General features: G+C 46.9%; 1 protein-coding gene across 3 annotated transcripts in view; it reads left to right on the top strand.

Annotated features, from left to right (window-relative positions):
• Positions 1–14,022, top strand: part of LOC102449639 (protein turtle homolog B) — a 117,680-nt gene extending 103,658 nt beyond the window's left edge. For 2 of the 3 annotated variants that reach the window (XM_006135118.4, XM_025190747.2), the window contains exons 19-20: positions 290–411; positions 1,192–14,022. In XM_006135118.4, the coding sequence (XP_006135180.1) occupies positions 290–411; positions 1,192–1,415 (346 nt within the window). In that variant the 3' untranslated portion in view covers positions 1,416–14,022. Of the gene's footprint in view, positions 1–289; positions 415–1,191 lie in introns of those variants that run through there. The other variant, XM_025190750.2, reaches the window with a different exon arrangement.
• The last annotated feature ends 1,124 nt before the right edge of the window (positions 14,023–15,146 follow it).

The raw sequence follows: 15,146 nt of genomic DNA, 5'->3' as shown, positions 1-15,146 counted from the left end.
TCTGTGAACTTTGCCTGATCTGCACTCTCAGTGGTGTGAGAGGGAGGGACACAGTGGCCCGGGGAAAAGCCGAGGTGCTAGGGGAGGGGCACTACAGCTGTCCGAAAGGCAGCAAGTAGCCAGTGTCATGTTTCCACCAGCATCCCGTGTAGCATCAGTGTGGCCGGCTGACCTTACTCCATCCGCCCAGGATTCCTCACATTTTCCTTTCCATGGCAGAGGATGGGAACTCTTCCGGCCAGCGTGTGACAGGGGCCACTGATGGCGCATGTCTGCTTTTCCTTTCTAGAGAACGTCCATCTCCATCCGGGAACGCTGCTGCACCTGAGAGGCTCGAAGCTCTGAAATACCAGCGGATAAAGAAGCCCAAAAAGTCATCCAAGGGCTCCTCAAAATCCAGAAAACAATCCAGTGAGTGTGAGGATCACAAGCCTCCCCACTAGTCTCCCTGTCCATCCTCCTTGGGAGGCCTGATCCGATGCTCATTAAAGTCTCTGACTCTAATGGGAGTTGATTCAGGCCCAGGATCTGTAGGTCTCTGAGCTAATATAAAACCCACGTTTTATCCTTTTGCTCAACAATTCCTTACAAAGGCACCAGGCTCTTTTTCCATTAGGCCACGAGGGCTTCCCTGCTCCTTTCAGCAGTAAAATGGAGGCCCCATCGCCTGTTGTTTTTTCCCCTTGGGATGTTACTCCAGATCTTAGTTCAGAAGAGGAAGGGGACAACTTCCCTTGGTAGTCCTGAACCTAGCCAGAGAGCCCTAGAATGACCCTTCTGCCAGTGTCGTTAGTGGCTCTGTCCATTTTAAATTCAGTCTCCTACATCTCTCCACCTACATCTCTGCTGCCATTTCCTCCTGCTCCTTCTCCAGTCCCGTATCTTCTCCTCAGGTCCTCTGCCTTGACTCTTCCCCTTGTCTCCTACTCCCCTACTGAGCTGTGCCCTCCTCGCACTGTTCCCTATGCTTAGAACAACCTTCCTCCACCAAATCCCTCAGCTGAGAACCCTCTGTTAACCTGCTACCCAGCCAGACCAGAGGTTGGTACGTTCGTCTGAGTTAGACTGTGGCTTCTCAGGGCCGGGACCAGGTACTTGTTTGACAAGCTCTGTAAAGCACCACATCTGCTCATGGCACCCAGATAGACAACTAATCCTCTTTATTTCTTGTCCTTCCCTCTTCCTCCTCAGATGGTTCTGCCTCCCAGGTTCAGCAACTTCCCAACTCTCAGGTACTGTGGCCTGACGAAGCTGTCTCCCTCCGCAAGAAGAAGAGACACTCTCGTCAGGATCCCTTCGCTCGCCTCTCAGCGCTGAAGGATGACCTCTGCCACCGGCAGCTCCCTGAGGACCAGACGGCTATTCTCAACAGCGTGGACCATGATGATTCTGGCGGGCACGCCACCTTACTTTAGCGTAGCGCCAGCCAGACAAGGTTCAAAGGGGGGAGGGGGAGGGAGGGGAGATCTCGTGACCTATTGACACACGTGGGGAGAGATGGGGTATGAGCTTCAGGCTGGGTTCTCCTACCAACAGGCTGACTGTGCAAAAGCGATTGCGTCTCACTGGGCACAGTCTGCCTGGTATCGCATCCAGGGAACCCAGCATCCAGTCTTTGCCCACTGGGAGAGGCTCTCCCCTTCACAGGACACCTTCCATTTAATGCAGATCATGGGGTGGGAAGGAGGGGAGGATATCCTAAATTAGAGGGGGGGAGGGGAAAATACTTTCGCCTCACCCACCACCATGTCATGGGGCTCCTCTCCAGGAGCAGAAAAAGGTGAGGTTGGGGCATGCAGGGCTCAGAGCAAGAGGGTTCAACCTTAGGGCTGTCATGAGACTCTGTGGTCCCTCAAATCCCCCTCTCTGTTTTATGAGCCCTGGAAGAAGGATGAGGTTTTACATCCTGGCTTCCAAAAATACGCATCAATTTTTAAAAAAAAAACCATAGGTGCAGATTGCAATGTATTTATACAGTGTGGCTGTGTCTAGACTGGCAAGTTTTTCCGCAAAATCAAATGATTTTGCGGAAAAACTTGCCAGCTGTCTACACTGGCCGTTTGAATTTCCGGAAAAGCACTGACGATCTCATGTAAAATCGTCAGTGCTTTTCTGGAAATACTATGCTGCTCCCGTTCGGGCAAAAGTCTTTTTCCGAAAGACTTTTGGGCAAAAGGGCCAGTGTAGACAGCACAGTAGTGTTTTCCGCAAAAAAGCCCCGATAGCGAAAATGGCGATCGGAGCTTTTTTGCGGAAAACCGCGTCTAGATTGGCCATGGATGCTTTTCTGCAAAAAGTGCTTTTGTGGGAAAAGCATCCTGCCAATCTAGACGTGCTTTTCCAAAAATGCTTTTAACGGAAAACTTTTCCGTTAAAAGCATTTCCGGAAAATCATGCCAGTGTAGACGTAGCCTGTGTGTTTGAGTAGAAACATGGAAGTAAGCAAATGATGTGAATTCACAGGAATCCTTTGGATTCCACAAACAATTAAGTGACAAAACAATCCAGATTGGAATTGATAACTCAGTTAATCTGATTACTTTAGAATAATGCATTGCAAAATTATCCCAGAAAATATTACCAGCGCAAAATCTCCTTGCCCCTGCGCCTTTTTGGGCAAGGATGATGAATAACAAAACCACAAATATTTTACTTCTGTCCACAAAACCTGCAGAACTCCAGGCTATCTTGCAAGGTCACACTCCTGCACACTCTCAAAGCTTGTTAATTTATGATAACATGTCTTTGCAAGCCTGCAAAATCGGGTGTGCGAGGGGGAGAATTTAAAACCAAGGATCTTCTATCCCAAACTGTACTTTGTCAACTTGGATGAGGGTGGTGTAGATTGACAATTTATTATGCTTCTTCATATTCTTAGTAAATGTTCTCTAGTTTACTTTGTAAAATTAGTGAAGTCTTAGAATACGAGGTCTCACTACAGGAGTGTTGGCATTCTTTATGATTTGCTGCAAAAGGAGGAGCAAGGATGGATTTTCTGTGTAGAGTGTGAATGGATAAGCTACGACTGTGTACCCCCAAAAAGTGAGAGTTGCAACACGTCAGCCTGCACCTATCAGCCCTTTGCCCCACTAATGAACATAAACTGGGCGAATACAACGATGCCTGAGAGGAGGCTTTGGGGTGGTAACTTTTGGTCCCTGGAGTTGAATAGTTGCTTCTAGCAGCAGGCAGTAAAAACCAGTTCTGTCACCTTGCATCAGTTCTAAATGTGTTGCTGGTTTGTCACCTCCACCTCCGTTGTAGCATGAATGTGGGTGTAGGTGCATTGGGTTTTAGCGCTCTCATGATTCAGTCTGGGGAGTTACATTGTCCTCCTTTTACTCATGCCATTCCAGTTCTTCACCAGAGTGTTTTCTATCCCAGTTTCTTTGATTCACGTGGCCATCAGTTTCTCTCTGGATTGCATAGGTCTATATAAGAAGGGCAGCTCTGGTGTAGTGAATGGAATATGAGGCTAGGAATCAGGACACCTGGGTTCTAATCTTGGCTCTGCCAATGACTCAATGTGTGGCCTAGGGCAAGTCACGTAACCACTCTGTGCCTCAGTTTCCTCATCTGTAAAATGGAGATTATGATACTTAAGCTCCTTCGTAAAGTACCTAGAAGTCTACAGCGGGAAAGTGCTACATAAATGCTGAGTATTATGATATTCCTGTATTCATAAATATTTAGGTACTTTCTAAGAGGCAGGATCAAATGGTGCATCCAGGTCTTTGTGTGTTTCATCCCTTGTGGTGGAGTGCTAAGATCGTAGCCTGCCTGGGAATAACACACTTACACTTCTTAAAGTATTTCATGGGGGCATTTTTTGTTTAAGTGATTTCAGGATGTAGAAAATGTCTCAGGTAGATCCTGGGAAGACTTACGTACTTCTTTGCACTGTTTCCATGGCAAAGGCTGTTCGCTCATATACTTCCCAAGATGTTTTTTTAAGTGGGGATGCCCACAATGTATTTCCCAGTCTTGCTATGGTTAACACAAGCTTTGGCTATTGTTTTTGCTAATGGTTGAACTTCGAAGGGCTCGGGGGGTTGGAGAAGCAGCCAAGAGTTTCAGATGCTTTGTAAAAGTGAGCAGTTTAGACTAAGCAATATTTCTGAGTCAGTTATTTGGTGAAATTTAAGGTAAACTTTTCTCTTTTCAGCCCACCTAGAAATATCCCCAGAAAACCTTTTTTAAAGATGTTTCCCAGCTCATCTGCTGTTCAGAAATAATAATAAAAATTACGGCACACTTTGAAACCTCAAAATCCTGATTAGGTTCAGAGCAACAAATTTGCACGTGAAAGGAGGATACTCTGGACAAAATCTGAATCTCGAGCATGGCTCAGGGCTTTTTGGCAAGTACATAGTTGGTATCCCTGGCTAGGTGAGAAACCAGCTTTGCTTGTGGCCTGAATGAGGATCTTTTTGGTTACTGTGTGTTTTAGGGATTGCCCGATACTCCACTAGGACCTGGATTGGATCGAATGTCTCTTGCACTCTAGGGGTAAAACCTGAGCCCCTGTGACTTCAGCTGACAGACATTAGTGCCACAGAGAAAACCAGAAACTAATTTCTAGCGCTGGTCCAACAGGCCAGTTGTTGGGTCTGATTTTTAAAAAGACTTCTGACAAGGGGGAAGGAAGCAGTTGGCAGGAGGTACCATCTCAAATTTTTGTAGGAATCTTTGCTTAAAGGTTCCTAGCTTGCTTTGAGGAAGACTTCATTCTGTGGGCGTATGCCCATGTATGCTAATGTCACAAGACTCTGGGCTGCTTCCAGTTGGTGACACTGCACAGAAGTCGGCTATTTAGTCCTGCTTCCAAGCCATAGGTGAAATTGGCCCCTGTGCAGAGAGGTAGCACAATGAGTCAATAGTCTGACACTGTTGCAAAAACCGCAAATGTGATCCTGGGCTGCCTTAACAAGAGTGTTGTGAGCAAGACACGAGAAATCATTCTTCCGCTCTACTCTGCACTGATCAGGCCTCAGCTGGAGTACTGTGTCCAGTTCTGGGCAGCACAGTTCAGGAAGGAAGTGGAGAAGTTGGAGAGCGTCCAGAGAAGAGCAACCAAAAGGATTAAAGTTCTAGAAAACATGAGCTCTGAGGGAAGACTGAAAGAATTGGATTTATTTAGTATGGAATAGAGAAGACTGAGAGGGGACATAGCAACTTTTAAGTACCTAAAAGGGGGTTACAAGGAGGAGGGAGGAAAAATTACTCTCCTTGGGCTCTGATGATAGGACAAGAAGCAATAGGCTTAAATTGTAGCTTGGGAGGTTTAGGCTGGACATTAGCTAGAGCTTCCTAACTGTCAGGGTGGTTAAACACTGGAATAAATTGCCGAGGGAGGTTGTGGAATCTCCATCGCTGGAAATATTGAAAAACTGGTTAGTCAAACATCTATCAGGGATGATCTAGATGGTGTTTGGTCCTGCCATGAGGGCACAGGACTGGACTTGATGACCTCTCAAGACCCTTCCAGTTCTAGTGTTTTATGAATGTCTGCACACCACGTACGTCTCCCTGAAACTCTATTTTGATGAGTTGCAAAGATCGTCTGCCAGCTCTGAACAGGGCAAACTTCACTTCACTTGCAAAAATGCTTCCTTTTTCTGTTTTCTTTGTGACCATCCATGCAGGATGTTTGCTTTTTGAGCATTTTCTGAGCTATTTGCGGGACCTGTTCATATTAACCAGGCAGTCTTTTGGGACGACTGTCTCCTCAAGACCCTTTCAGTCTCCTGACTTACATAGCCGTAGAAGACTTAGATGCACGCGGCAGAATATGCCAACTCATTTGGACAGCATTCTAAGGACTTGTTTCTTTTGCAGAAGCTTTGAGTAAAGACCCCGTGCTTTTCACAGCCTTCAACGTTTAGATACTGGAGCTGCCATCCTCTCTATCTCTTTTTCAGCTCTGTGAGCCCTAGAAGAGCTGGAAAGGGAAATCCAGCCAGTGAGCCTCATGGAAGCATCTTTCCTTCTTCAGATGATCTTTTAGCCTTTGCAGTTGCTTCCTCTCCATCTCTGTGATCTTGACTACTATTTGTGGATAATGTTGGGGAGGGGGAGAAGTGCTGGGCGTGAAGGGAAAAAATATTGACTCCCTGCAACCATAGCAGATGCTGTGCTATGGCAAATTGACTCTCATTCTGCAAAGTACTTTCACAACCAGACTCCGATGGGGCCTTCTAATGGGGAGGAGGTGGGTTCTCTTGACCTTGGCAGTCTAGGACATTTGAGTTGTGCCAGTTTGTTCTCCCGTTTCCACCCTGTTGAAAACTTTGCTTTTTTCTTGGTCAGCTACAAATACACCTTGTTCTTGAAGACGGCAGAAAAATTCCTGAGCCAAATTCCTTTTATGTAAACCTGTCCTAATGGGAAATGTTACGGTCTCTTCAGTAAAATTATGGCTGCACTCCGGATGGAAAAATGAGCACTTCTATTGGTTTTTCTAACAAATCCCAGGCAACATCCAAAACACAAAGTTTCACGGGAATCGTGATGCACCACCGGCAGCAGGAATGTGTTCCCCCCCCCCCCCCCCCGTTCTACAGAGTATCCTGAATGTAAATACTACAAGGTCACAACATCACATCCATAGATTCTTGTCCCTTTTGGGAAGTCGGTTTTCCTGCTGTGTAGAATGATATTTCAGTGTAAGAATTCTTCCCATCACAATCCTTCAGCTCCTCTTCCCTCAGTCTCAGTTGCCAGATTTCTGCAGATTTTGACAACTTTTCCTGTTGCGGCTAGCTAGGCTGCTTGTGGAAATGGGCAGCAGTGTATGGAGGATGGGAGTGAAGGTACTAACACTTCTGAAAACAGTCGGCCCCGCTATCTCTGGGTGTTGCAGTCAGTATTCAGCCATACATTCAGGGAGAATTTCAACAATGCCTCTGTTTCTGGTTAGGTGTGTAGAAAATGCTGAGTCAGCTACCCATGGAAATCCCAGGGAATTATGTCGTGATAGCTATTCAACTGCGTATTGTAGGCTTGGCAAGTGAAGATATCCCTTATTAAATGGAACTGAGAGGCCTGGTTTGCGCATAGAGCTCCTGGCTCCCAGTCCTATTTTCATCTCTGCCACTGACTCCTTCTGTGGCCTTGGACAAATCACTTCACCTCTCTGCCTCAGTTTCTCCATGTGTAAATTGGGGAAAATAATATTACCTACCTTTATAGGAGTGTTGTGAGGATTAATTAGTTGCTGTTGGGAGATAAAGTTGCACTACAATGCTCAGCATTAACTGCATATTTGATAGGGCTGTTGTGATGCCCATTTGATGGGTCTTGCCACGTAAGGCTGAAGGACAGTGCTCACCAGCATCACTCCTGAGTCTGCCAGATGGTCTTTCTCTCCTTCTTCTGTTCCAGAAGCTAGCTCTTTGCCCAAAGCTGGTTTGTCGTGGTTAATATATTTTCTGATGGGAACAGCATTTCCTATTTCTTACTACTTGAATCAGTTTTTATTTTTTTATACTGAGAAATTTCGCTCATGAGTTTTAGGTGAAAAGCTAAGCTTTTCAGTGTAATCAATGAAAGCAGATCAAATGTATTGTTTTGGACCAGTTAGCTAAGCCTTGCCTACATGAGAAAGTTGGCAAGGGTGTTACCTGAGTCAGATTTTAAAATGCTATAGTTAAAATGGGGCATAAGGCAGAGTGGATGCTCCCAGTTGGGGTTAAGTGTGGCTCATTTTCTTTACTTGAACTTGCTTCTAATTGTTATAAGCAAAACTAAAGTAAGTCTCTCTAACATGATTGTCCAGCAGCCTTTTGTACCAGTTTAACTAACTCACTTAAATCATCACCTAAAATAATATCCGTGTCTGCACGAGAAAGCTACAAGGCTTTAAGGCACTCTGAAACCGAACTGAAAGTGTTCATGTGAGGGGAGTTACACCCATTACCTGACTAGGTTGGTACAAGGGTCTCGTGTAAATATGGCCCTTGATTTATTTATGTGCATTTATAAGTCCCTTGTCCCTTTGTATTATAGAGGTGGAGTGGAAGTTTTCCCCCTCAGTCCAGCCGCTCAAGAAGGTGTAAAGCTCTCAGGGCTATAAGCAAAACACATGGCCTGTGTTCAGAGGCACTTGTGTGGATGCAAAATTCTTGAGGAAATCAGATTTCATAGGCCCCAAAGGGTCAGACTCTGTTCCCGGATGCACTGGTGTAAATGTGGAGTTCCTCCATTAATAAACAATATAAAAACCAAATTATCCTAAAAAATTCCCGTTTGTAGAAGCCTAATGACAGTCTCATAAAAGCAGTGGCTAGATTTTAATAAATAACTTTGAAAAGTTAATTGGTGGATAGCTAACGAAGATGTAATGCACTGCTTCTGTGTATGAAGTTGGGGCCGTGCTGTGCCCCATTGCTGCTGTGGGGGTACCGCGTGAGGGATTGGTAAACATCATGCGTGGGGATTGGACTTCTCCTGGAGATATCGGTTCATCTCTTCTGCGCGTAGCACTGTTACCCAAGGCTACCTATGGCCCCTTCTCCAGACTCGGGTGATATCTGACGCCTGGTGACTTGGCTTTCTATTTGGCATTTGCTCTTTATTTGAGACACAATCCATTGTTAGAATTGCTGCTTATTGTTGAGAAAGGCAGCCAAGACTTGAGTCGGAGAAAAAAAGGGAGGGGTGTTTTAGAATCCTCCCTGGACATCATCAGCCTGAGTGGCTTGGCTGGGGTTAGACAATTTTTGTTTCTTAAACCTTTTTGTCTCATGTACCCATGAGGTAGCTGAGCTCCCCTGGATCATCCTGGCTGGCCATCCTGACAGTCAGGGACCGTGCTTAGTCTTCCCTCCTAGTGGCTGGTTATTGGAGTCCCTCCATAATGAGCTTTCAGACATTACTGTGTTAGCTGGATCAGTTTTTCGGACTCTTCCGTTTCTTTTTCCGGTTTCCCTTCTTTTGGGGTTGGGAACTCGGCTTTCACTGTGCAGTGTGGGGACAGGGGTCTGGAGCCAGGCTGATGATCCCAATGTAGGATCGTTAATTGCTGAATTATTTTTTCCTGACAGTCACTAGTGCAGAAACCCAGCACCTCTGGCCTGACAGTCCAGATAGGAGAAGCACAACATAGTAAAAATGTTCTGGCTTGTATTTAACAAGTGCCTCCCTCTTGCCCTGTTGCCTACATCGTGTGGGCTTGTATAGGCACTACAGCAATAAACATCATAATAAGCTCTTTGATTTGGGACCTATATTGCTACAATGGATTACAATGTTCAATGCTAGATGCTGGGAAAAGTCACTAACCTCAGACCAGGTCAAGAGCTGCCAGTTGCTTATGGATAGGAGTCCTCAGCAAAATGAGGCAGGATTCACCCTCCCGGCAGTACGGTCTGCCAGTACACGGGCTAGATATGAAGACATGCATAGGCAACTTATCTCGTTTTAATCGTAGGCTTGAACCAAATCCATGGATCCACACGCACCTGACCTTTGAGACGTTGGGATCCAAGCATCAACTTCATGGCTCAGGCTTGGAGTTGGAGGCTGCAGAAGTAATTTCCCAGTGAGGATGGACCAAATCAACGCCAACTCCCTCTGTCACCCCACTTCCTGTGAACCTTTTGGGGTTCACCTGTGACTCCAGCCGAGAGCTGGCCACTGATCCTTTTGCAGAAAGGAACATTTCCGAGGAACTGAAAGAGAGATGATGTATATAGGTTCTGTATAAATATGTAGAAGCGCGTTGGAGAAGAGGTAGATGTAGTTACGCAGGCTTCTGATATATTTGCATGTAAAGGGGACGTTGAGGGTGATGGGGGTGATGTTAGCTGTTTGGTATCAGGGTGGGGAGGAGGCCAGGGAGGGAAGGGGATGGAAACAATACGTCTGGGCAGGGTGTGGGAGCAGACACGGGCATGGGGCACCCGTCTCGGCTACTCACGTTACCAAGGCCTGGCCTGCATTTTGGTCCTTTAACCCCACACCTGGACCCGCGGTTTTCTCTCGCTAACCATTGCAAATAATTTAAATCATTGAATCATGGCACCAAGGTAATGGAAATGGGTCTCGCAGCCTCTTCAGCTGAGTCCTGCAGGGCACCCGTGTAAAACCTGATGGGTTGCATTAAAGCTCACTGGCCTAAGGAGTGGAGAAGGGGGCTGCTTCAAAGAAGAGTTTGGCTCAGGGGCTGTCTGGACTGGGAAGGATCGAAGCAGAGAGGAGCAGCCAGTTGTATTGGTGCTAAGTCAGTGGGCCTTGGGCGCCATGCCACACCAGGTTCTATTGGGCCCATGTAGACCAGTGTTTCTTAAACTTTTTAAGACTGCGGAACACCAATCTTTTTTTTATTTTTATGTGGAACACTGGGGGAAAGCTATTGAGCAAAAAACAAAAAACCGGTTGTGGCCCCTTTAATTGCCACACGTGTTGTCCCAACTGAGCTTCCGTCTCCGCTGGCAGGAGGGGAGGGGGGAGTTAAGAGTCGCGGTACACCTCCAATGTGCCGCGGCACACAGTTTAAGGAACACTGGTGTAGCCCTATGCCTTCACCCGTTGGCTGGGCCTTTGCTTTGTGTAGGGACTGTGGCAGGGACAGAGGGCGCTGAACAGATTGGGAGCGAGCAAGGCAAGGCGGTGGTTGGTCAGGCAAAGTCTGTTTCCTCACAGACACGCTGAGAATTTTGAGGTGTATTCAGGGATCCCGGCAGGAAAGAGTCCCAGGGACATGGGGTTCAGAGAGGGGCGCTGAGGGTTCTCACTTGTTTGCTAACTAACATCAGACCTGAGGGATGTTCAATGCACGGAACACCGACAGCATTTGCTCTACAGACCTCCAAGGCTTCATAACTGCATCCCAGCATGACCAGGAACGTGATGCAAGAGGAACGGATGACTTGGGCTACCAGACGCTCCACGTGGTTGTCCTGGCCAATGGGCAGTCAGCACAGTTTCTCTCGTGGCAATGCAAAAAGGGAGCTTATTTCAAACTTTCCCCTGCTCTTGGCGCAGGAGGGAGAGGTGGCTTTGCTTCCTGTAGGCCGGCAAGGGTTACCCTTCTCCAGCAGGGCTGCGAATTGCTGCTGGTGGCCAAGCCGATGCCACAGAGGGCCTCAGGCTGTCTGACAGCAGCCTGTTCTGCTTTTGATGTAGTCCTGAACCTCTGCCGAGGCACATGTTGCACACTGGATGTGTGTGTGTGTGTGTGTGTGTGTGTGAGAGAGCGCGCCCGCGCGCCTGGGGGGGGGGGGGCGTGTGTGTGTGAGAGCCTTGGGTGTGTGTCAGTAAGTAGCTCCAGTGTGTGCACATATGGGGGGGATACTTGTGGTGTGTCAGATGGACTTACAATGAGGGAGAATTGAGCATACCTTGCTGCCACGTGTGAAGATCTGAGTTTGCTCCAGCTGCTATGCCTTGGAGTCATTTGTCAGGAAGTGTGTTGTGTTAGGCGAGGGGCAGGGCTGGATTACCCAATAGGCAGACTAAGCATGTGCTTAGGGCACCAGCAAAGCAGGGGCACCAAAAAAAAAAAAAAAAAAGATTTTACGGTATAGCATTGTTTTTATTTTTAATTGCATGGGGGGGGAGAACACCATAATCTTTTCCGTGCTTAGGGCCTCTAAAGGTCTTAATCCGACCCTGAGGAGGGGTAATGAAAAATAGTGCAGTTGTTCAGTTTTGGTGTCCTTATAAGAGCAGGATTCAGATCTCTCTGAGTTTACACCCGTGTAACTCCATTAACTGGACTGGGGTTACTCCAAGCATATACCAGCCTGTGGGAGAACTCTTTTCCAGGGGTTCAGGAACTGGGGGGAGTGTCCGTGGGCTCCAGTGCACTTACACTTCCTTATGGCTGTCTGTGTTGCCATGTCTCGGCTCACATTGTCTCCTTGGGCAGAGGATCTGTGTCTCAGCAGCTCTCAAACTGGCTGGCCCAGAGAGTGCTGTAGACACGAAGCATGCACATGCGTGGGGAGGATCAGGAAAGGCATGTGTACAAAAATCCTTTCTCCAGCAAATGCTCTGCTATGCGATTTAATGGCACCTCATTTTTTCTTTGACTTTTTTATAGTGTCGTGAAAAACAAACACACAAAAGCCCTTTAATATAAAATCCCCATTGATTTTAGTCTCTGGTCACTTAGGAGGAGAAACAAAACTCTTTTGCATCTGCTCTTCTCAGAAACCCTTCCTTTGTTCCTCGCTTTGAGACATGTAGTGTTCTCCATGCCAGATTGCACCAATGGGTATTTGAAGCTAGTTTCCTCACATAGTGACTTATGCCAGAAACTTGATGGAAAGATGAACACTTCTATAAAGTGGCCTGTCGCACAGGGTTCCTGTTTGCACTGGGGAGGGGGAGGGGGACTTTGTGTGGTTTTAATCTCTTTAGAGTCACAAGCCTCCCACCGCGAACACTGCTCAAGACTCACTCGCAAGCTGTGGCGTTCTAGTCGACAGACTTGTCATTGCTGGTAATATTTGCAACATTCCAGGAAACTGCCGGTCGGTCGCCATGCCCCATGTGGGAGTCAGGTGGAAGGGGGACAGACTAAGGCATATGCTGAAGGCAGGGTAGTGGGCCAGGGCCTCTGGTGGCCCAGTGGATAAGCCGTTGGCCTCCATAGCTAGGGGGGATGAGCTTGAGTCCTGCCCTGGGGAGGAGCAGGGCACCCACCACCACTTGGCCCAGCACTGGAGTTGAAGGTGGACAGGATAAAGCATCCATGGAAGATGGGGGTGGTGCTGCAGTTCCTTGGATGGCCTAACCGATAAGGGGCAGGCCTCTGAAGCCCAAGGTGGTGGGTTCAAATCCAGCTTGCAAGTGTATTTCTGCAAGTTACTGACTGGCCTGTCCCCTTGGCTTGTAGACTGGGTTCATCTCTTACCCTTTCAAAAATGCAGCAGTAAATGCCATGCTCACTGGTCTATCCAAAAGCATGCTCTTGTGTGCACCCTGTAGGAAGGCGATAGCCGACAGCGGCAAGCCATTATGTGCACAGGAGAGTCAGAGGAGATGGAGTCTTACCATAGGACTGAGAGTCAGGTCTGAGTTCCCATTTACACTGTTGACTTGCTGTTTCTTATCTTGCGTGAGTCGCTTCCCTGCTCTGTGCCTCTATTTCTTCATCTCCCAGACACAGAGTGCATCACAGAGAAGGTTGTGAAGTTTGCTAATGTTTGAGAAATGCTCCAGGACTGCCAGGCCTGATGGTAAACTCACTGTGTTAAAGTCTCTTACCCCTGGGAATGTGATGACCGCATTGGTGCGTTAAGCAATGGGCGCTTAAGTTGAGCTGTGGATGGCAAGGTTTATACATGTGAGATTTGTGTCAATTGGTGAGTTAATTTAATTTGCACTAGTTTACTTACACACACACACACACACACACACACACACACACACAACACTCTCATGGAATGATTAGTGCCACAAACCTTATTCCGCTCTCCGAGAATGGAGCTTGAAGCAGTTAGATTTAGAGGAGAGCTGAGGAATGCAGAAAATAAGTTCATTTCTTCCTTGCCTGCTCTGCAGAATGCGCTCCATGTAGGGAATGTTCTCCATCAATTTGTTCTGTCCCCATCAATGATCCCTTTAGAGATGGGTGTTCCTCCTTCACGTCTTCTAATTGAGTAGGCTTCTCACTGCCTGAGTCTCGGTTCCTTGTTTTCTGTACGGCACTACATAGTTCATCCAGTTGGACTGGGTAACGTCAAGACACATGCAATTGAGCGGACATCCCCATCCCAAATCCTGGGGTCTCCAGGAGTTTGGTAAATGCATGGCTTAGGACTTTAAGGTGGGGAGGAGGGCAGGAGGGGGTTGGCGTGGGTCTGGGGGAGTTAGCTGTTGCACGCATGCTTTTTAGTGATTATGTAAGGATTTTTAAATTAAAAAAAAAAAGTTGGTGTGTTCTTGGAGCTCCGGAGAAATGAGGGGCTGGCAGCCAGCTGTTTGCCTCAGGACAGAGTCTAAGAGCAGATTGAACACCTGCAACTTCTGCTGAAGTCAGGTGGCCTTCAGATCTCCGACAATAGTCCTGTAGCTGAATGACTGGAAGCTCTGGAGAGGTGTGGAGGGAGGGATGGGATGTCACATAGCTGTCACTGTTTGTGTGAAGGAGCTGGGAAACCAGGTCTTCTTTTGTTCCCCGGTGTGGCCAGGAATCTCCTTGATCCTCTTTTCATTCTGGACAGAGCAAAATTTGGAACTGAAATCTGCCTTCCAAGTGCCCCATGCAACCCAGTTTAGCTCTGAATGTAACCAAGAGAAGAATTTGGCCCAAGATTGCGTGTGATCAAACCCAAGGTCTCGAAACAGGAGGGCTTCTTTTCTGTTCCTCTTGAGCTCACAAGCTAAAATGCCTTTGAGGAATAAACACAGGGGCTATACATCCGTAGGGGCAATACCTCTCCCTTGGAGATGTTGATCCGGGGGCCTTAAATTGCATGTACGTTTCCTGTTTCTGAAACACCAGGTGAGAATGAAACTGACTTGACAGGTCAGTGTCTGTGCAATCCCATAAATACATGACCTTTGTGTATTGAAAATGGCATTGTATATAAAACTATATAAATATATATTTACTTTCTTTTAAATACTTTCAATTTATTTCCCTCTCCCTTTGAAATAGAAAGTACTTTATTAATATGCATCCAAAATGTCCATGAAGATCGAGAGGCCATTGGAGGTGGAGAGAATCTAACAGCAGGAGCAGAGCTACTATTTTTTAATTGTGTTGCATTTAGAATTCTCCACTTCTTCATCCATATATAAATATAGATAAATATATATATATATATATATATGTGTGTGTGTGTGTATATATATTGTAAGTCACACAGTCTGCTTTATTTTTGTACCCTTGCTTAGCTCCATTTTGAGCAGCGCAGTATCTTAGGGTGATCGTGGGCCTTGTGACGCAACAGATCCTCTGTGTGGCCCAAACAACTTGTCCCAGCTGAAGGTTTCCTCTGGATCAGATGGGTCCATTAGGAATTTCTGTGATTTTTTTTTTTTTTTAAACCCTTGCTGGAATCATGGAGCTTGCTGGACAACAGCCGGTTTGGATTTCCTTTACGATGAGTTTTGAATCGATCTGCTTCACTTCGGTTCTTGCAATTCGTGCCTGTGGTGCAGCTTATCTGTGAAGTGCGTTGAAGTTGTCG

Source organism: Pelodiscus sinensis, unplaced genomic scaffold (assembly GCF_049634645.1).
Source record: "Pelodiscus sinensis isolate JC-2024 unplaced genomic scaffold, ASM4963464v1 ctg35, whole genome shotgun sequence".
Taxonomy (NCBI): domain Eukaryota; kingdom Metazoa; phylum Chordata; order Testudines; family Trionychidae; genus Pelodiscus; species Pelodiscus sinensis.
This window is presented reverse-complemented; position numbering and strand designations above follow the sequence as displayed.